The sequence below is a fragment of the Nyctereutes procyonoides genome, unplaced genomic scaffold, assembly GCF_905146905.1.
Source record: "Nyctereutes procyonoides isolate TBG_1078 unplaced genomic scaffold, NYPRO_anot_genome, whole genome shotgun sequence".
NCBI classification, from domain to species: domain Eukaryota; kingdom Metazoa; phylum Chordata; class Mammalia; order Carnivora; family Canidae; genus Nyctereutes; species Nyctereutes procyonoides.
This window is the reverse complement of record NW_026575140.1, coordinates 42,942,457-42,964,788: the sequence shown is the minus strand read 5'-3', so window position 1 is coordinate 42,964,788 and position 22,332 is coordinate 42,942,457. Positions and strand designations below refer to the sequence as shown.

The 22,332-nt window shown below is 35.8% G+C and overlaps 2 protein-coding genes across 4 annotated transcripts in view; one reads left to right on the top strand and one right to left on the bottom strand.

Moving 5' to 3' along the window:
• The window catches only part of EFCAB7 (EF-hand calcium binding domain 7), a 50,090-nt gene extending 32,528 nt beyond the window's left edge, over positions 1-17,562 (bottom strand). Inside the window, exons 1-7 of one of the 3 annotated variants that reach the window (XM_055307058.1) lie at positions 17,378-17,431; positions 15,589-15,748; positions 15,005-15,192; positions 10,011-10,222; positions 9,291-9,377; positions 8,364-8,559; positions 7,815-7,936 (exon numbers count right to left, since the gene is read on the bottom strand). In XM_055307058.1, coding sequence (XP_055163033.1) covers positions 7,815-7,936; positions 8,364-8,559; positions 9,291-9,377; positions 10,011-10,222; positions 15,005-15,191 — 804 coding nt within the window. In that variant the 5' untranslated portion in view covers position 15,192; positions 15,589-15,748; positions 17,378-17,431. Of the gene's footprint in view, positions 1-7,814; positions 7,937-8,363; positions 8,560-9,290; positions 9,378-10,010; positions 10,223-15,004; positions 15,193-15,588; positions 15,749-17,377 lie in introns of all 3 variants that reach the window. The other 2 variants (XM_055307057.1, XM_055307059.1) reach the window with 2 other exon arrangements.
• A 109-nt stretch (positions 17,563-17,671) lies between these two features.
• The window catches only part of ITGB3BP (integrin subunit beta 3 binding protein), a 69,354-nt gene continuing 64,693 nt past the window's right edge, over positions 17,672-22,332 (top strand). Inside the window, exon 1 of the mRNA XM_055305035.1 lies at positions 17,672-17,897. Within this exon, the coding sequence (XP_055161010.1) occupies positions 17,893-17,897 (5 nt within the window). The 5' untranslated portion in view covers positions 17,672-17,892. The remainder of the gene's footprint in view (positions 17,898-22,332) is intronic.

Here is a 22,332-nt window from a genome sequence, read left to right as displayed (position 1 = left end):
CTCCGTGGGTTGAGCATCCAATTCTTGATTTCAGCTCAGGTCATGATATCAGGGTCCTGGGATGAAGCCCTGCACCAGGCTGTCCGCTAAGCAGAGAGTGCTCTGGAGATCCGCTCTTTCTGTCTCCTTCTACCCCTCCCCCAGCTTGTGCTCTCTCTCTCATTGTCTCTCAAATAAATAAATGAATAAATTTTAAAAAAATTTAGTGGTGGTAGGGAATGATTTCTTAAGTGTGGGTATATAAAATATTCATTATAGTATTCCACATATTTTTGTATATGGTATTGCATCACTTTACATTAATGCAGTTAAGAATGACATAACAATTAAAATGGTAGTGAAACAACTTTGCATTAATTTGAATTTCTCTGATTACTAGCAAGATTGAACTTTTCCCCATGTGTTTATTGTTTTTGTCTCGTTTTCTGTGAACTGCATACTCATCCTCTTATTTTCTTAGCTCTATCACAGACTCAGTAGTTTTGTTACATATTTTAATAAATTCTTTTGATTTAGATGATGACTACCCTTTGTAAGCTTTGATATATGTATTTTCTCTGTTTTCTCTTATTTTAGTTTTGGTTACTTTTAAACTTATGTAAGTTTTTGATTTTTATATTCTTCTTTGGAGATTTCTTCTTAAACTGAATTTTAAGAATTACCATTATTGCTGAACTATTACTTAAGCTTTCAGTCAGTCATTAATCACAAGCACTGTCACACCTTTGGGGTATAAAAGATTTGTGTACTTTTAATTCTGAGAAATTAAAATGTGACCTTAAATTATTGAAATTCATCTTCGTAAGTATATTGCCCATGACAGAAACGAGTCATTATATATGATATTTCAACAACATCCCTATAAGGCAATAAGGGGTAGATATAAATTAGTCATTTTAATAAACAGAGAAATTAAGGTACCCAGAGGTTATAAAGAATCTGAATTTTACAAGAAGTTTGTAGAAATATTAGGTCGACAGTCTAAGACTTTTGGATCAATGCTTCTAGCATTAGATCATGTTTCCAAAACAAAATATACTCTGGATACTAAATTCTAAATTTTTATAACTCAATGAGGCTCAAATAGGGGCTTGAGCCAGAGTTCAAATTCAAATATTAATGATGAGTAAGAGTGTATACAGATTTTCACATAGCCTTCCTGTGAATCCCTTAGATGTGAATTTATTAAGGACTAACAACAGATGCTGACATTACCTCAAAGCCAATTGACTGTAATAGAATCAACACAATCCTAGATGCTTAAAATTGTTACAGAGAAGAAAGGGAAAGATATACTCACATAGTATTTAGACAAGTTACCATTTGAGATAGTTTGAATTAAGATTCTGACATCAAATGGAAAACATGTTTTCCTTTCAAATCAATTTTGACTATAGCATTATCAAATGGAGTTTCATCTCAAATATTTTATAAATGTTTTTTATCATCACCCATCTGGAATGGTAAGGGATATTAGTTTAGAATTATAAAATATTTAAAGTAGAAGAAGTATAAAAAGCAATCCAGTCCAGGGCAGCCCTGGTGGCGCAGCGGTTTAGCGCTGCCTGCAGCCCAGAGTGTGATCCTGGAGATCCGGGATCGAGTCCCACATCAGGTTCCCTGCATGGACCCTGCTTCTCCCTCTGCCTGTGTCTCTGCCTCTCTCTCTGTGTGTGTCTCAATAAATAAATAAAATAAATAAAATAAAACAACAACAACAAAAAAGGCAATCCAGTCCAGACTTCTCTTTTGATGGAAGTCTGAAAAATAAAGGAATTTACTTGACAAAATTCTCCTTGATTGCAGAACCAGAGCTGGATCTAGATCTCATTACTTTCTCTCCAAACTACCAGCTATATTTAAAATTTTGTTCTTTTTCACACTTAAATATTGGCCATGATTTTTTCAAAAACTAGTATGTAAGGAAAGTTCATGTTAAAAAGAAAGCTCATGTTTATAAAACTACTATAATAAAATATGAAAAAACATTATCATTTGGAATTACCCACATATTGAAATGTTAAGATAAACATAATTATCTGGGTTCCTTATTGAAAAATGCAGATTCTTTAGTAGCTGGAAAATCTGTATTTAATCATGGGTGTAGTAGCCCTCTCCCCCACGGTTAAAAAAAGTGTTTAAACTAAAAAATAACAGGCGTACCTCAGAGATATATTGCAGGTTTGGCTCCAGACCATTCAATAAAATGAATACCACAATAAAGCAAGTCAAACAAATTTTTTGTTTTCCCAGTGCATATAAAAGCTATGTTTACACTATACTACAGTTTAAGCATGCAATAGCATTATGTCTAAAAAAAAGTATATACCTTAATTAAAAGATACTTTATTGCTAAAAAATACTGATCATTTAAACTTTCAGTAACTCATAATCACTGATCAGAGATAACCATAACAAATATAATAATAATGAAAGTTTTATTATACTTTTAAGAATACTACAAGAATTATCAAAATGTGATACAGAGACACAAAGTGAGCAAATACTGTTGAAAAAAATGGTACCAACAGACTTGCTTGACACAGGGTTGCCATAAACCTTCAATTAAAAAAAAAAATGCAGGGACTGGCTGAGTCAGAGGTACATGCAACTCTAGATCTAGGGGTCATGAATCTGAGCCCCATGTTGGATGTAGAGCTTACTTAAATGAATGAATAAAACCTTTTAAAAATGCAGTATCTGTGGAGTGCAATAAAGTGAAATGTAATAAAATGAGGCATGCCTGTAATGCATTTTGCCTGGTACACTGATAGTGAACATAATAATTTCTGACATTTGAGAAACTCAAATGTAAGAATTTTTCCATGTGCATATTATACTTCTTGGGGGCAGTGCCATGGGCTGGCAGGAGATGGCTTTACATGGGGAGTGGGTTTAAGCATTATTATTGGAAGTCTTTCCTAAATTCCAGTTTTAGAAAAAGTACAGAAAGGAAATTTTTAAGTTTCCTTGGAAAGACAGCCAATCTAGATACTACAATACATGGTTAAGAAGGCTGTAAAAAGGGATGCCTGGATGGCTCAGAGGTTAAGCATCTGCCTTCAGCCCAGGGTGTGATCCTGGAGATCCGGGACTGAGTCTCATGTCGGGCTCCCTGCTTCTCTTTCTGCCTATGTCTCTGCCTCTCTCATGAATGAATGAATGAATAAATGAATGAATAAATGAATGAATGAATAAATAAATAAAATCTTTAAAAAAAAGAAAGCTGTAAAAAGGTGGAACAACAGCTATTATAAAATAGAAAAAAAGACAAATGCCACATTATTTATATCAAGCTTCAATGTAACAGATTATTCTAATACTCAATAATGACAGTACTAGAATTTGTAGCTCTCCTGCATAAAAGGAAGCAAATTCTTAAGATCTGCCAGAGTTATTAAAAACCCAATGTTTATTCAATCTAAATTTCTTTAAAACAAATAGACTTTTAATCACACAAAGCTTTTCCTCTAGAACTTAGACTAAAATGTTATAACTTAAAAGAAAAAAGTACTGATAAAGTGGCTGGCTCATTCAAATAAATCAATTTGAAAGGATTATAGATTAAATTGACAGTTTGAGTATTATGAGAAAAATGGAAGGAGGCTGAGTTTTTAAAAAAATATTAGAATGACAAGAGTAAGAAATTTTACGTGTGATACAGTTTTTTTTAAACAGTATAAAGCAGAAATAAAATAGTAGCTTGTAATTCTTACACAGGGCATAAGGTGGTGCTATATTCTACCAATTCAGGTAAATTTATATAAAAGGAAAAAGAACTATTAACTCATTTGTTATATACAAATTTTATTTATTTTAAATCACAATGTATAAGGAAATGCTGAAAAGCACAAATTAAAAATAGTTGAGTTGAAAATGCCACCTATCAAAAAACTTAAATGTATCATCAGTAAAGTTACATTTTTCTTGGAAAGCTGTAGAGAATGTAATTTGTTTTGACACACAATTCTATATTATTATTAAAGTTTTAGGTGAGGTAAAATTATTAAGCTGTAGATCTAGCACAGACTTAGAGGAATTTATATGTATTGCCATCTAATTGACAAGCTGAATTGATCATCATTTTGAAAATATGAGAAACTTTTTTAACAAAATTATTTAGAGACTTCACAAAAATTCAGACAATATTTAAACTATTTGTATTGTTATACACATAGACATACATAAAACATGTTATACAACATATTATACACACATATGCATATGTTATAGAACATTTGTGTTTTATACTCTATCAGCACATATTTAAAACACATTCTAGGAGCCTGCATATAGGAAGTATTGCATCTCTAGAGTTTAACTCATGGTTTGGGTTTTCTCTAACTCTAGAAAACACTAGAGTTAGAGAAAATTCTAGTCTATTTTCTCTATTCTTCTCTCAAAGAAAAACTCCTGACATTCCTGCACTCAAAGAAAACTCTGCACATTATAAAACCTAAGCAGACAGAATTCAGGATTAGAAAAATAGTGATGAAGTACCTATATGTGATCTATAGAAAAGCTCCTGTAATTCACATTCTTCACTAATTGTGTGAATTTGTAGTTTAAAGTCTGGTTTATGCATACCCCATTTCAACAATTTTCTAAGTTCTGAAAAGAACTTCCTCTGTCCTAATTCCATAATTCTCTACTCCACATGAAACTGAGGTACTCAAACTTGTTTAAAATAAAGTATTTGAACATAATTAATAGTTCTACTAGTAATTTACTCTATCAAGCTCAATTAAAATAAATCACACGCTAAGTGTAATAAGTCAGTCAGAAAAAGACAATTATACACTTTCATGCATGTGGAATTTAAGAAACAAAAGAGGATCATAAAGGAAGGGAGGGAAAAATACAAGATGAAATCAAAGAGGGAGACAAACTGTAAGAGACTCTTAATCATAGGAAACAAACTTGAGATTACTGCGGGGGAGAGGGTAGAGGTATAGGGTAACCAGGTGATGGATATTAAGGAAGGCAGGAGATGTAATGAGCACTGGGTGTTATATAAAGACTGATGGGGGGAGCCTAGGTGGCTCAGTCCGTTAAGCATCTGCCTTATGCTCAGGTCATGATCCCAGAGTCCTGGGATCCAGGCCTGCATCAGGCTCCCTGCTCTTGCTGGGAGCTTGCTCCTCCTTCTCTTTCTGCCTGCAGCTAGCTCCCCCTGCTTGTGCTCTCTCTCCCTCTGTCAAATAAATAAATAAAATCTTTTAAAAATATGAAATTATAAAAATAAAATTTATGAAATTTATTTTAAAAATTCAAAGTAAAATGCAAACAACTGAATCATGCTAAAAAAAAACAGATTTTTTTTAATTTAGAGATTAAAAAAAATCATTTCAGCTCATCTAAGAAATACCAGATAGTAAACAATAGCGGGCAGTATCATGATCAGAAATAGGATATAAAAAGTCAGGTAAATTATTTAAGTAATATGAAGATTATGAAACATTTCCAAAATGCTAAATTTTATATGAAAGCCACAGAATTTAAAAGTAGACAGTATGCCATCTTCTTTTAATCATTAAATTCTTCTAATATCTTTTACTTAATTCCTACTTGTCATCAGCACCCTTCCATGCTTCTTGAGTCTTAAATGCAAAATGTTGTCTTTTGTTACACAATCACTACGGCCTATAGACTAATTGTGGCATTGTCTGTGAGATCTGTCCCTTCTGTGGAGCCTGGGTGGCTCAGTCCGTTAAATCATTAAGCATCTACCTTCGGATCAGGTCAATGATCCCAGGGTACTGGGATTGAGCCCCAAGTCAGGCTCCCTCTCCCCCTGCCTGCCACTCCATCTGCTTGTGCTCTCTCTCTCTGTCAAATAAGTAAATAAAATCTTTAGGAAAAAAAAAAATCTGTCCCTTCCTTATTATGTTCAGCCTACTAACCTAGGCTGAGCTGACATCACTTTGTATCAGGATGTCTCTATTAGCTTTTCAAATAGTCTCTCTAATTGAGGTCTCCATATACAACATATATAGTATAAGTTCTTTATATTTTCATCATATCATTCCCATATAAATATCTACACTTATTTCTTAGTTCTCTAATAATATTAGTAACAATATTACTTATTAAAGTGATTATTACTACGTTCTTGGCACTGTGCTAAATGCTTAATACATGTGAGATGATTTAAATCTTTCAAAAACACACTAAGCATAATTATTCTCAATTTATAGATAAGGAAACTAAGACTCAGAAGGATTGTTGACTAACTTACCAAAGATCACACAGTTAATATACTATGTGACAAAGCTAAGATTTAACCAAAGCTCTTAATCAGCATCTAAAACAGTGCTTGGCACAGTTACCAGTCAATAAATATTTGTTGAATAAATGAAATACTATGCTGGACTACCTTGGTATAATATTAAAAGTCAAGTAAATTTTTTATTTTTTAATATAATATACATGTTTTATACCAAGCAAAATAGCTGGCATATATTACCTTTTTAATAAGTATTTGTTGAGTTGAACTACATTAAGAAATTGTATTGATCAAAAAAAGAAAGAAAGAAACTGTATTGGTAAGGGCCCAATTAACAGGAGCACGAAACTGAGAAAAAGCCTTATTACGATTTTAACATAATCCATATTAATATTTTTGTCTTTACACTGGGTAAAATTATTTGTTTATACTTTTGAATTAGGTAACCCACAATTATTTAACTAAGTTAATTTTATGAGCATTTAACTTAGTTGCAAAATACAGAAAGCTTTCATTGGTGGAAAATAATATTGTCAGAACACTAAATATTGTGTGTGAACATTTTGGACATGCACATGAAATTGCTTAGGGTGTAGAGATTCCTAAACAGTCTGAACAAAATTCCTTGGAGATAATGTTTTAAAATTTTAATATAGAACAAATGTCACTCTCTAGCAATTTAAAGATATAAGGGACTTCAGAGTTCAATAACAAATACAGAGTTGTTATTTGAAACAAAAATGTAGCCCTTGAGAACAATCAGTTCAGTTTTCTAACAGCAGTTACAGTATGTGGTCATAACCATTTTCCCCCTTTTACAGAGGTCTCTAGGTACACATTTTTAATGTATCCTAGCAGTTTCCAGTTAATGTTTTATATTTCTGTAGCTATTATTTTCTGTTGAAAGAAAACTAGTAAAGGTTGAGTCTAAAAAGGGACAACAAAGGAAGAAGATCAATATTAACACTCCACAAATATTGACTTAGCAAAGTGACTTTGTTGTCTTTCTCTCATAGGAATTGATATTGAATGAATGATTTATTTATAAGAAATACCTATGGAAAATTTGTTAAACAAAACTTAAAAATTGCTTGGCAAAGTACATAATCAGATAATTCTTCAGGTTCAAAAATTAAAGGATCATCATTTTCAAACTAAAGACCTTTTAATAATATTCTTATTCATCATTTTTACTTTAGTATTATTAAAATAGACTTATAGGTAGAAATGCTGTAATCCAGAGAAATATCTCAAGAGAATTATTCACAAACTTTACTGGTTCTCTGTAGACACCAAATAGTTACTTATAAACTTAATGTCAAATTTTTTTTTAGAAAAAGTCTTACCTATTAATTTAAAATACTCTAACTTTGGGGTGCCTGGGTGGCTCAGTTGGTTAAGTGTCTGACTTCGGCTCAGGTCATGATCTCAGGGTCCTGGGATTCACCCCCAAGTCAGGTCGGTCTCCCTGCTCAGCAGGGAGAGTGCCAGTCCCTCTGCCCCTTCCCCTGTTCATGTATGCACTCTCTCAAATAAAAAAATTAAATCTTAAAAAAAAATACATATATATATATATAAAATACAATACCTTTATTGAGTCTGGCTCAGTTAACTTTGAGTTTCGGTTGCTATTAACATCCATGGTAATTGTAAAGGAAACAGATGTTTTGAACTTTCTGGTTGCTGCCAGTAGAGAACTCCTCGTATCACCTGTAACAAGTAATAGTTATTTGGTCTCACATTATGAAAAGTGTCAATACTAAGTCTGTTTCTAAACAGTGTAGCAAAAAACTACATGTGCATTAATTTCCTTCTTTTTGTTCTTCCTATTGAAATAAAGTTAGAAGTTTCATATTTATCAGACTTTAATGGTCCCAATATATTGGCTACTAATAAGGTTCTATATTTCAACATGTCACTCTTACCCTAAAATTTTAGTTTTAACAAAATATAATAAGCATAGCCAGGTCAAGTTCCATAATAAAATTTTTACTTCAATAAATTTTTATAGCTGAGAGTCTAGAAATAGTAGCAAACAAAAGTTGGATTCTCATTTATCATTAAGATAGTAGAAAAATATACCCGAATATGACTGTTCATTCTTGATCAAGAAATCCTTAGTGTCAAAAGTAAATACCTTTATTTGAGAATGTTTCCTGATCAGTTTTTCTTATGGTTCTAGGCGATGGTTTTGGTACTGGTGATGGGTCCCTTTCAGGGGATCCTTCAATGTGGCTTCCAAACTGTTGACGCCTCAGTTTACTATCAACCTCCAGTTTTTCCACAGTAGTTTTGAGACATTGCTCATTGGTTGTCATATAAACTTTACAAAACTACAGGAAATAAAAAAGTAGTCCAGTGGGTGAAACATTCAATCATACATCTACGAAGAGGCAAATGCACATTAGTAGGCAAGGGATAGACTGATAGATGGCATATATTTCCTATTGAACTTGGTTACTCATTTTATTTTCTTGAATCAGATTGACCACCCTCAAGTGACCTAGTGAAATGCAGCCACGATTCAATGAGGAGGTCATACTCTGAGTGAAAATAAAATGTTACACAAAGAGAGGTGATTTATTATTTTTTTATAAGACATGTGTAGACTTGAGTTTTTTTCTAAATAATTTTTTATGATTCTTCCACCTCAGAAAAGGTATATTCCTGAAGAGTCTCTATGTTTGAGTGTGTGTCTGCTGTGTGTGAGCACATGCATGTATTTTACCTTTATTATTTCAAATACAGTCATCAGATTACAATACCCTTCAGATTTAATTTCAGGTACAATTTCTACACAACATATTCAGTGTGTCACTGCCAATATTAAAAAGATGTGCCCCTTTAAAAATTCACAGGATGAGCACTGGGTGTTATTCTGTATGTTGGCAAATTGAACACCAATAAAAAATAAATTTATTATTTAAAAAAAATAAAATAAATAAAATTGCAAAACATAAAAAAAAGAAAAAAATAAAGTCTGTTTTGTCTGAAAAAAAATTTAAAAAATAAAAATTCTTCTCCTACACTGTATACAAATTTACATTAACATGAACTGACGTACCTTGATATAGTCAAATTTGCCATCAGCATTTACATCTGCCAAACTTATTATAGCATTTACTTCTTCTTGAGTCATCTTCTCACCTCTCTGAAAAAACAAAATTTATTTTAAAGCAACATGAATATCACTTTGTTACGTGGGGGAACAGGGAGAGTGGAAATTCATTTTAATCTTTTCTACAAGTCAGTTTGAATATATAGTTTCATTATAAATCTCAGAATGAGTATTATGTCAAAGAATGAAACCTATATAAAATAAAATTTCATGATTCTATTAAATTTTGTAAAAGTATAAACTTCAGTTTACTAAATTTCAATAATATATATCATATATCCAGTAATAATATTACCACTGAATTTAGGGTAATGATAATTTCTCACAGTTTATCAAGAATCAGAATGGATTCCCAATCCCATTTATACTTTGTTTCTCTTTTACTTACATATATGAACCTATTCTTGAATTACAAAAAGTTCTGGGCAGCAAATAATTGCAAAGGAACACAATGGGATTGCAACAGGGGTTCATTTTATACTTTATGTTTTATTTACAAAGCACCTTTCATCCAGAAGGATCCTTAAGTACTTTATAAACATGTATGTGATTCATTTCACCTGCCAATGAAATAGTTATTTTTAATGTGGCCTTGGTAGCTAAAGCTAGATTCCAAATAGTTTTGCTAGCAATTTGCATATTATAAAACTGTTTCACAAATCTTACCTTTGTTAGAAGTTTATAAAGGTCAGTGTGTAAAATAGAGCCATTATCATTTACATCTAATTGCTTAAATGATTTTAGTAGTTCTGCTTTTGAAGTAGGTTTTTCTTTCCTTAAAATTATACAAAAATCATCAAAATTCAGTTTGGCAGTTTGAGGAGTCCAATATTTATTAATGGTTTTTTGGGATGGATTTCTTCCTGCATGCTGTAGAGCTGCCCAATAAAACAAGTGTTATTTGTTATCGTAACATTGGAATTGGTATCTAAGTGTCTTTTTTCTTTAAATCATTATACATTACAATATAATACAGAAGTACATGCACACACATTTGGGGTTGATAATCTACTGATATCAATGCATGCCTGACTTTCAAAAATGAAAAAAATACATATGTTACCAGATACAGATTCTTGATCTATTAATGCCAGATTTAAATACATTTTTTCTTATTCTGACAGTTGGTTCTCAACCTACATTAACTATAACATCTGATTTACTTTGTAAAAGTGCTTGGAAGAAAAAAAAAGATTAAAAACCACCATCCACTTAATTGTTTTGAATACCTAAGAATAACCACAAAAAGCATAAATTACTACCTTTCCTGGCCTAACAAATACCTTAATGAAATGAGGAAATCATTAATCTGAGAAAATTATTGCCAACAAGTCATGATATCTAAAATGTTCATTATTGCTAGATAGTAAGGTTTCAAGAATATTAATCATGTCACAAAAGTCAAATACATGAACAAAATTTATCTATGAGCAGTTATAGCCTTGCTAAAAATCAAGAATGTCAATATAGTTTGAGAGAAGGCTATTATGGAGATGCAATGGTTAAATTACTCTTGATTTTTAACCAGAATCTTTAAAAGTCTTATAACAAGTTATTCATGAGATATTCTTGTTTTAAAAGGCATGCCCTTATTATATATGAATGGCAACAAATTACGATGTGAGAAAAGCTATTTGTATGTCATACACACTAAAATATGATGGTTTTAAATAACTGTATTCTGTACAGTTTAAAAGAAGTAAATTGGTAGTTTGCACATAAACAAATCTCTACATATTAAGATATAACACCATCTAAAATGAATCAGTGATTAAGTTTCCCAAGCACAGAGGAAGGAAGTAATAAAATTTTAAAGGTATAACTGTCCTGAACTATGCTACCAACTTCTATCATAAAACCTTATATTGGGCATTTCTAACTATCTTAGGTGAGATTTTACAAGATCTGGGCATTATCAACTAGCACTAAAAAAATGATAATCTGGATAGTCTACAATATAACAAATAAGGACTAATATATATATAAAACGATTTTTAAAAATATCCTCAAGGAAACAGAAACTAGAGCAAGGTAATAAATACATTTGTGAGTCCATTATATTGAACATTCGTTGTGTATGAGAATACAGGGGTGTTTGTTTTTTTCAGAGACTCAAACTTTTTGGTTCCTAAATTTTATAATCTAAACAGAAGTCCACACTTGAAGTATAAAATCTCTACCCAAGGTCATGATTTATGGTTAGTAACAGATTAGAAGTCCACAGACTAAGAGAAATGTTCCCATCCTCCAGATTATGACAGTACAGCATACCTAGACAATTTAAACTTTGGTTAGAGAAAAGGAAACAAGACAATCATCTAGAGCTAATAGAGCTAACAGAAATTACACCTAGAAAGCCTTTGTGGAAATTTCTAGCAATGGAGATAATATAAGTGTTTTTTATTTCCAAAGGTTTACTTTGGATGTAGACAAAAGCCCCGATTACCACCCTGCTCTAGGAATGAACAAAAGGTAAATATTTTGTCTAGCATAAAAATGGACAATTCCAGGGGGATCCCTGGGTGGCTCAGCGGTTTAGCGCCTGCCTTCAGCCCAGGGTGTGATCCTGGAGTTCCGGGATTGAGTCCCACATCAGGCTCCCTGCATGGAGCCTGCTTCTCCTCTGCCTATGTCTCTGCCTCTCTCTCTCTCTGTGTCTGTCATGAATAAATAAATAAAATCTTAAAAAAAAAAGGACAATTCCATAATTCAGCTATTATGAGAATCAGGGAAAAGATACATGTGTTTTTAGGATCTCCAGCCAACCTCCATCCTTTAAAAGATAAGAATAGGGCAGCCCGGGTGGCTCAGCGGTTTAGCATCACCTTCAGCCCAGGGCCTGATCCTGGAGACCCAGGATCGAGTCCCACATCAGGCTCCCTGCATGGAGCATGCTTCTCCCTCTGCTTGTGTCTCTGCCTCTCTCTGTCTCTCATGAATAAATAAATAAAATCTTTAAAAAAATAAAAATATAATAAAAGGTAAGAATACAAGTACGACCTAAATGAAGTCATGATTTGAAGTCAAAAGTCCATGTGAAAGAAAATACTGGGGTGCCTGACTGGCTCAGTGGGTGGAGCATGCAACTCTTGATCTGGGGGTCATGAGTTCGAGCCCATTAGGGCTGGAGATTACTCAAAAAAAAAGGAAGAAAGAAAGAAAGAGAGAAAGAAAAAGGGAAGGAGAAAGAAAGAAAGAAAGAAAGAAAGAAAGAAAGAAAGAAAGAAAGAAAGAAAGAAAGAAAGAAAGAAAGAAAGAAAGAGAGAGGTTAAGTGTTTGGCTCTTGGTTTCAGCTCACGTCATGATCTCATGGATCTTGGGATCAAGCCCCATGTTGGCTCCATACTCAGAAGCGAGTAGGCATGAAGATTCTTTCCCTCTGCCCCTCCCCCTACTCATGCACTCTTTCTCTAAAACAAATAAATCTTTAGAAGAAAAAAAAAAGAAAATGTTATTTTCTGTACAGCTTTGGGAAAATGGGTGTGTAACTCTTTCCCACAAGTGGCAGTCAGCATACACTTGATGCTATGTTCAATAACAAAAATGGGGTTTGGGGCACCCAGGTGGCTCACTCAGTTAAGCATCCAAATCTCGATTTCGGCTCAGGTCATAATCTCAAGGTTCTGAGATCAAGCCCCACACTGGGCTCTGTGGTGGGCATGGAGCCTGCTTAAGATTTTCTCTCCCTCTCCTGCTCCCCCTCCCAAAAAAACAAAAACAGTTTTTAAATATACTATTAATTACAAAACAACTTTCTCAGAATAAAATTGATTATGCCTAAACATGTACTCAGTAAGTAGACAGTGTCATATCTAAGAAACTATACTAAGAAACTATACTAAGGTATAACTTAGTAATTACTAATCTAACTAAATTTCTACTTTTAGAATTACTTGGTGCCCATTATTATGTCTAATAATAGTAAAAACCTGTAACTATAAATGTTTAAAGGCTTACACCAAAATACCAATCTTTTGCTAGGGTTTACTTTAAGCTTTGACATGAGTCTATAGTACCTGTATTATCTGTAAGTTAAAGAAAAAAAAAAAAAAAGAAACTATAAACCTCTAGTAATGGTACTGTTCTATCCAACCTTGAAATGGAAAGTCAAAGCATATGTTATATGCATAAGTGGCAGAAAGATACAGATGAAAGACATAGTAATAAGAAAGATATCACTGCTTCACTCTACTTTATAAAACTCTAGATTATCTGAACTCAATTATTACACACTAAAGAGATAAACACTGAATAATCCAGATAATTCTCTAAGACTGAGAGCACCTTAGTAATTCGTATACTCATTGATTCGCAAACTAAATGCCATAATAATGAAAGTCAGGCTAAACTTTTAAACAGGAGATTCATGATCTCAGACTACTTTCAAAAAAATTTTTAAAAATCTAAAATTATAGTTTATAATAAAATATAAATTTTAATCTTTGCAATTTTCATATTCCCCAATATGGACTTCCTCAAATGAGATCTTATTGCATACTAACCCAAGACATTATTGCAAAAATATATCAGAATTTTTCTTTAAGGAAATCGCTTGTAACAGTTGGCAAAACAACTGTTTCTCAATTCATAAAGTTATTAGCCTTGATGAAACTGACATGAGTATTCAGTATTATCTGGTATTGTTTACATTCTCTTGAGAGTAAAGACCTCCAAGTCACTTGATATATCTGGCAAGGACAAAATTCGTTGGGTTGAGGGATGCTTGCAACCAGAGAAATTTTAGATATGACCATAAAGAGAAGCAAAAAAAGACCCAACTTCTCCACCCACTAAAAACAAACAAAAAGCCAACTCTTTTAAAATTTTACTTATTTCCTAATATTTATCTTTTATAATCATTCAACCCATTTTTATATATTCTTTACATTTTCCCCAGCATAGGTCAAATTCAGGCCAGTGATTCAGATGCCAAGTGTTTTAAACTCTATTATAGGGAATCCCTGTGTGGCTCAGTGGTTTAGTGCCTGCCTTTGGCCGGGGGTGTGATCCTGGAGTCCTGGGATCAAGTCCCACATCGGGCTCCCTGCATGGAGCCTGCTTCTCCCTCTGCCTGTGTCTCTGCCTCTCCCTCTCTCTGTGTCTCTCATGAATAAATAAATAAAACCTTAAAAAAAATTCTATTATAAATCTCAAGTTACCAAATAAGAATTTTTTTTCTGGGATCCCTGGGTGGCGCAGCGGTTTGGCGCCTGCCTTTGGCCCAGGGCGTGATCCTGGAGACCCGGGATCGAATCCCACATCGGGCTCCCAGTGCATGGAGCCTGCTTCTCCCTCTGCCTATGTCTCTGCCTCTCTTTCTCTCTCTCTGTGACTATCATAAATAAATAAAAAAAAAAAATTAAAAAAAAAAAAAAAGAATTTTTTTTCCAAATAAGAATTTTTTAAAAAATATTTTTAAGCAAGTAATTGATAGAAGCTCTAAAAATACTAATCTAGTCTGTATAAACATTGAATGTTTTATTTTGAAGCTACCAGAATATATGAATATATAAAATGCACAAAAGCATAATGTAGTTCCACTGCTCAAGCTTCCCTAAGAAATTAGGATGATGTAACAATGTAATTCTTACTCCTGTCTTTCTGATCTATTAACTTTCAACAAACAAGGCAAAATACATATATTTTAAGGAAAAATTTACCCAAGTAAAGTTGTTCTTTAGAAATAATGTTTTCTAAGCTGCTTTTAAAAACAGTTAAGTAGGCAGCTCTACAATTCATATAAAATATCTCTTCTTCAGTTAGTGGAAATCTCTTTGTTCGAGGACTTTCTGAAAGCGCTGACTTCTGACTGGAGAAAGATGCATCTCTTCCTGGACTGATGGCCATTCTATTAGAAAAGGATTTAAAAATTTTAGTCAGTGTTAATCCCCTAAAATGTCAATGTTATCTTGCCATTCAAATGGGGGGAAGGGGAATCAAAAAAGTTTTCATGTGTGGAAAAAAGACATAATATGCATACAGTTGTATTATTATATGCTAAATTAGAATAAGACTTTGCCAGTTTTTATATTATATATATATAAATATACATGTATATATCAAATATCTAGTATATAGAAACATAGAAATCAACTGAGTGGAAATACATATAGAAAAAATATATATAGGAGAACAAGAATAAAGCCAAAGCAAAGCTGTAATATAAATGCAAAAGAAGTATCATAGAGCAAAGGCAAAGCACACAGCAATACTCTCAAAATAAGAGGATAGTAAGTTGGGGCACCTGGGCAGCTCAGTCAGTTAGGCATCTGCCTTCAGCTCAGGTCATGATGCTGGGGTCTTGGGACCGAGCTCAGTGGAGAGCCTGCTTCGCCCTCTCCTGCCCTCCTCCCAACTTGTGCTTGCTCTTGTTCTTGTACTCTCAGATAAATAAATAAAATCTTCTAAAGAGAGAGGACAGTAAGTTAAGTCTTCATAGGGTTGTCATGAGGATTAAATATGTGTAAAGCATACAGAACAGTGCCTTGCACATAAGAAGTGCTAAATAAACTTTGAAAGAGTGGAACAGCAGCAATAATGAGAATTTGGATGTAATGTGACTGGGAGTTGGCCATCACCTCAGCAGTATCAACCAGGTCATTTCACCAACATCTCAATAATGCAGACGCACATTTTGAATGACTTTTTTTGGATCCCATTTATAGCATTATCCTGAGATTTTACTGCATTTGTTACTAATAATGTGTGGGGTTACATAGCACCTCATCTCATAAGGCTTAAAGAACTATCCTATATCTTAATGTATCCTTATCACTGCGGCCAGGTATCTTTTGTCCCTTTTACAGGTAAGGAAATTGAGGGACAGAGATGTCACCCAGCTAGCGGTTAAGTATCAAGAGGCAGTAAATTTTGATAACAGTTTCTTCTTTATTAACGTGAATGAAGGCTTCTTGTACAACAGTTAGCTATGAGGCACTAAATTGTGCTGGTGGTCTAACAGCTTCCAGCATTATTTTACCCAGCTTTGACTTCTAAAAATACATTTCAACCTAATAAATTGAATATTTCAAGTTCAACAATAAGACGACACAGGTAGGGTCCCCTTCAGGACTCATTGGATTCTTACTCAGGAGGCCTAAATCACTTGCACCTTCTTGAATTATATAGGTCTTTTACACTTGGGAAAGAAAGATAATAATCGCTTATCATGGATGAAGTACCCTATTTATAATACACAGACTGCCTGCCTGACACTTTCATATTACACCAGATTTAGAAGGACCCCATAGGGATGAGGTGTCACAGTCTGCTTCCTGCAAATTGATATCACTGTAATTAAGCATCAGTTTTAAACACATATGCGTGCGCGCAGCTCCTCACCAAAGAGGCGGGGGGCCGGGGGGAGGGGAACTGTTCCGAAAAGAAAGGAAGAATACGTGTTCATTTTGCAACAAATTTGCAAACAATTTTTAAGTTCTTTTTTTTTTTTTTTTTTTTTTTAGGACCGTCCTCGAAATAACTCTTTGCAAAAAAAAGGGGATTCCCTCCCATGGAAATCCCACAGTAGAAAAATGTTCCAGAAATTCTATGCTTTCCCCTTTTGTGTGTGTGTGTGACGAGAGACTAAACGGAAGCTTCAATAAATATATAACTGCACCCCTCAGGTTTGGGAACCTCCTTCATTTAAAACCCCAGCCCCAGGCCGCAACAGGGGCCTCCCCGCCCCCCCTCCCCCACCCCGCCGGGAGCCCCGAGAGCACATGGCAGCAAACGGCTCCATAAATAACCCGCCGCACAATAGCAAGAAAAATAAACTGTTCGCCAGCGCCCACGGCTTCTGAAGGGCCAAGTGAAAGCAGCGGCGCCCAGGAGCCGGCCCCGCACGGTGAAACAGGCTCGCGGCTCGCCTCGGGCAACCTCTCTGTGCTTCGGGAGCTCTCTTAGCACCACAACCGCGACCGCGGCGTTAGTATGACAGAGAAGTAAAAGTAGCAGCTGAGAGAGGAAAAAAAAAAACAAAACAAGCCGAGGCGGGCGGGGTGCGGCGCCGAGACAGAGACAGCGTCCGCTACCTCATTCCAGCTCACACGCGAGGAAGCGCAGCCAGTTCCCTCCACGGATTCCGCGGTCCCCGCACCAACAGCCGGACCAACCTCGGCCGTTCCTTGAATCACCATGGCAACTGCGCCTCTCCGCCACCGGAAATAAGAGTCGGAGCACCTCCCCAAACAGTCCGGGTAGAAATCGAGGGACGTAAATCCGGAGAGGGCCAAGGGCTGTGCCGCTAGTCTGTCGGGGTCCGGAATGGCCGGAGTGGAGGAGGGCGCTGTGTAGCACTGGCAGGGACGGGATGAGGTCCTAGGTCCTTAACTAGATTCTTCTCTCCTCCCTCCCGCCCCTTACAGTCGGATCCCTCGAAGCCGGGACGGTGTTTCCAGCGGGCCACTTTGCGTGTGACACCGGCACTGGCGCCCGCCGGGCCCGCGCTTTTCAGGCGCCAGTTTTTAACCCCCGCGAAGGTTCTCTGCTTTAGGAAGAGGCTGCTCGGTTCCTTCTCTCCGGCGGTGGTGCTTTCCTGAATGTCGAAATGCCGTAGGTATCTACCGTCCCCCACCCCATTGCTGTTTCTTGGGTCGCTTTGTGAGCAAGGAGAATAGATAACTAAGTTGTCCTTTAAAATAACAGTCCGTTATTTTCCTAGCAAAGATGGGCTTACTGGGGGCTGACCAAGCCGTGCAATCCACTGCGTGCAAGGTAGGGCAAAACCACAGGTAAGTCCAACAAAGTAGAGGAGCTATTTTATGGAGAAGGAGGAAGACGTTGGGAAGGGGTAGGTTGACCCAGAGTCGGTGGGAGAACAGTCAGTTGAGGTCAAAGGTGGTGACGATTTCTCCTTGGCTGAGTTGCAGGGGTGTCCTCTATTTTGTAGGAGACGCAGTGTTTATCTTTCCCTCTTGGGAGCTGTGATTAATGACTCTTTCCTGTTGAAATTCTTCTGTCGGGGTCTGTGATTGACAGTTCTTCCTAGAATTGACGTTCGGTGGCATAAATTCCCCGTTGAGCCTCCCTCTCTCTCCTCCCTACTCCACTCTAGTGAAGTTTCCCCTTTATTAATTTTCGCATTTCCTCCGTTTGGTCGAGACTTTTGTCTAAACACATCGCTGATGAAGAGTCAGATTTTTCTGGTCAGTGACCTTTTTGCCACTCAGTGCCAGGACGGATCTTTCCTGCATATCCTGTTCCACTCTGGAGCCAAATTGTACAAACTGGAAACCTTTTGAGGTAAAATTTGAGTAACAAGGAGGGGTATTGGGAGAACTTTCAGGCAGTTCCCCTCTGTAGTCCGTATTTATCAAGATTGTAAGCATTGAAGATCATCTTATCGGGTACCTCGTTTTTTTGTTTTTGTTTTTTTTACAAAGATTTGACAGTCAACAGGTACAGATTCAAAAGTAAGGGGACAATTCCAAATTGTTGGATGGTTCTAAACCAGGATCCTAGATCTGAAAGTAGCCAATTAAAAATATTGGCACTTACTCCAACTTAGGAGAGAAAAGTTCCCCTTAGAGAGGCAAACCCAGAGTCATGTATGCCTCCTGGAAGTCCCTCCTTAAATCGGTCACGAAAGCAGAACAGCGATGACTGCAAGAGCACACGGAAAGGATTATTAACCCAGTGCATTTGAGAAGAAACAGTGTCAGTATAAACATGAAGCAATAGCTGGTTAACTTTTTGTGAAAGCAAAACTTCAAAGACTTTTTAAAAAATATTATCTCAAAAGAACTTGTTGGAACCAAGTGTGTTGTTAATAATATGGTAAAGTTGAAAATTCAGAAACCATGAATTTTGGACAAGAATCCAGAGTCAGTTAATAGTCCAGATGGAAAAGAAAGACTTCATGAATCCTGAACCTTTCAACAGGCCTGGTCCAGACATCTTGTGAAAACTCTGTCATCAGATGTTATCTGTTTCTTTCTTTCTTTCTTTTTTTTTTTTTTTTTTTTTGATGTTATCTGTTTCAATTCCAGTAAATCTTTCTGATCATATAGTGCTCGGGTCCAGTCAGAGTTTGATGCTTTCTTTAGATGTGTCATATGAATCCAAGAGTTCATTCCCTTAGGTGTGGTGCAAAAGGGTTGGCTAACAGTCCAGGGTAGGGAGCTTTCCAGCAAAGTTGAAGAGAGTCTTTCTGGACTCTTGGAGTCTTTCGATCCCCAAGTTGCAAGGTGTGGTGCCTAAGGTCGTTGTCTCCTGGGAGTGCACTGTGAAAAGATCACTCTACCAAAGCATGGTTGCTTTTAATAGAAACAATTAGGCTTTTACAATATTGAAATATATCTCCTTTTACCAACTGTGGATCAAAGGAATCAGGAACCAAGTGCACTGGATTTTCTGTGAGTGTCTCAAACAGTGAAAGGTCTATGAGTTCCCAAGGGAGCAGGTCTGAGATTTAGAAGTAATAAAGGCAGTGCATTAGGCCAATTGAGTCTTTAGGCCAATTTAGAGGGTCTCTACAAATTTTGTCAATTGAGTCTTACTAGTGTGTTGAACTGACCCTGGGGATTGATGATTGGATGCACAGTAAAAGTGTTGTAAAACTAGCCAAACAGCAGACTTGTTAAAGCATCTAACTGATAAAATGGGCTCCCCAATCACTGAAGTTCAAGAGGGGTTCACCAAGTAGGGTTAAGTTTTTTCTAACAGAATTTTGGTCACAGAAGAGGGGGAAGCCAGTCTACAAAAGAAGACTTTAGTCCAGTGAGGAAACATACAAACCATGACCAAAGCATATTTATATTCATTAGATGGGGAAGCTGTATGAAATCCATTTGTGAAAATTGAATAGTCTTTGAGGTAATGTAAAGTGTTGGAGAGCCATGCAGACAGATTTCCCTGCATTGTGTTTTAGACAGGTGGGGCAAGTGAGGTATAGGTACCTCACTAATATTTCCCCACCAATATTTGTTCATAAACACTATCATTTTGTTAGTAGACCAATGATTTAATGCATGTACAGTGGTAAATAGTGGAATTTTTAAAATTTCTGGTAGGGTCAGATTGTTATTTGGTCCCAGCAAGTTTTTTTTCTTTTTATCAAATGAACAATTATTAGGTTTCCAATTTTTTTTTTCCTATTCTGGGGCCTATTGTTGGATGTCTCTGGTCAGTTTTTCAAGATTATCATTTGAGATACTATTCCTTTGGACCATCACAGAGGTTTGGCTATTGATTTCCTTGAGAGCAGCATTTTTGGCAGAAATATCAGCAAGGTGGTTTCCTTTGGCGTCCAGGGAGTCAAGTTTAGAATGCCCAGGACCTTAATAGCCAGAGCGGCCAACAAAAATATGGCATCTAATAAGGTCTGGACATAGGAGCCATTTTTAATTTATCCCCGTCAGGGGTAAGGAAACCTCATTGTTTCCATAACATTTTCAAAGTATTCAGCTACCCTAAAGGCATACTGGCTATATTTGGCATTTGGTATAAATGTTTGTGGAGAATAGCCAGATTAAAGTTACTATAGTGAAAAAGAATTGTATGAGGACCAGTTACAGGAGGGTTTCATAGGAGACAAAATGACTAAAGAGTGTTGAGTGTAATGAGAATTAAGGAAGGCTTCTTATGCATAGGGCACAAAGATGGGATCCCCTGACTATTCCTTCAGTTGCCTTATCCACAAAGGCAGTGGCTGGAATGACTCTGAGGTGAGGTGGATATCCCTGTGCTACAGGGTCCAGTTGTTAGCTCTAATACACTATGAGTTGATGAGGGTCTCCCTGTTTTGGGGTGAGTACTCTAAGGGTATTATTCCCTTCCTTTTCATATACAAAGGGAAGTTGATAATTAGGACATCTGAAGGCAGGGGACTTTATTAGGTTTTTCTCTAAAGTCCCAAAAGCTTATCTTTCCAAATAGTAGGGTCAAGTTTGTTATTTTCAAGTAAAGCATATAGAGATTGAATCATAAGAGAAGTTTGGAATCAATTTCAACAGCAGCTACCTGGCCAAAAAAACCTTGTAATTGTTGCTTTGGGTTGGATTTTGGGAAGTTCAGAATGCCATGAATTCTGGATCTAAATGTAGTCCTTATTTCAAGATCAAGTGCCCTAAGTATCAATAACCTGGGTTTGAGCCAACTGTAGTTTTTCCTTGGAGATTTTTTTTTTAAAGATTTTATTTATTTATTCATTAGAGACACACAGAAAGAGAGGGAGAGATATAGAGGGAAAAGCAGGCTCCTCACAGGGAGCCTGATGCGGGACTCAATCCCCAGACCTGGGATCACATCCTGAGCCACCCAGGCATCCCTTCTTTGGAGATTTTATGTCCCTTTAAGATCAAAAGTTTTTGTTTTTTTAATTTATTATTTATCATTTAATTTTATTTAAATTCAGCTAATTAACATATAATGTATTATTGGTCTCAGAGGTAGAAAAGACCAAAAGTTACAACAGGTAGATGTTGTCTTCCTGTGAAGAGGTTTGAGAAAGACAGCAGAGAAGCAATCATTTGTGTATTGTAACAAAGTAGAACCTACAGGAAACTTTATATCATCCAATTTAAAGGTTTGTGAAAAGGAGACTCTGTGTAACCCTGGAACATTACTATCCGGGCGTATTGCCATTCTTCCCAAATGAAAGCAAAAATACTTTTATCAACTAGAATACTAAAAAATGCACTGCAAAGATCAATTATAATAAAAAGTTGCTTTCAGTGGCAGTTGGTGTCAGTAGTATGAGGGGGTTAGGAAAAGTCAGGTGCTGAGGGAATAACAGTGTTACTTATTGCTTAGAGGTCCTGGATAGACCTTTATCATTGGACATTGGGTTTTCTCACAGGAAAATAGGGGTATTGCAGGGACTAGTGCAAGGAATGATATAGCACTGAGTCTTGTAATCTTATTTTTATTTTTAAGATTTTATTTATTTATTTATTCATGAGAGACACAGAGAGAGGGAGAGGCAGAGACACAGGCAGAGGGAGAAGCAGGCTCCATGCAGGGAGCCCGATGTGGGACTCCATCCTGG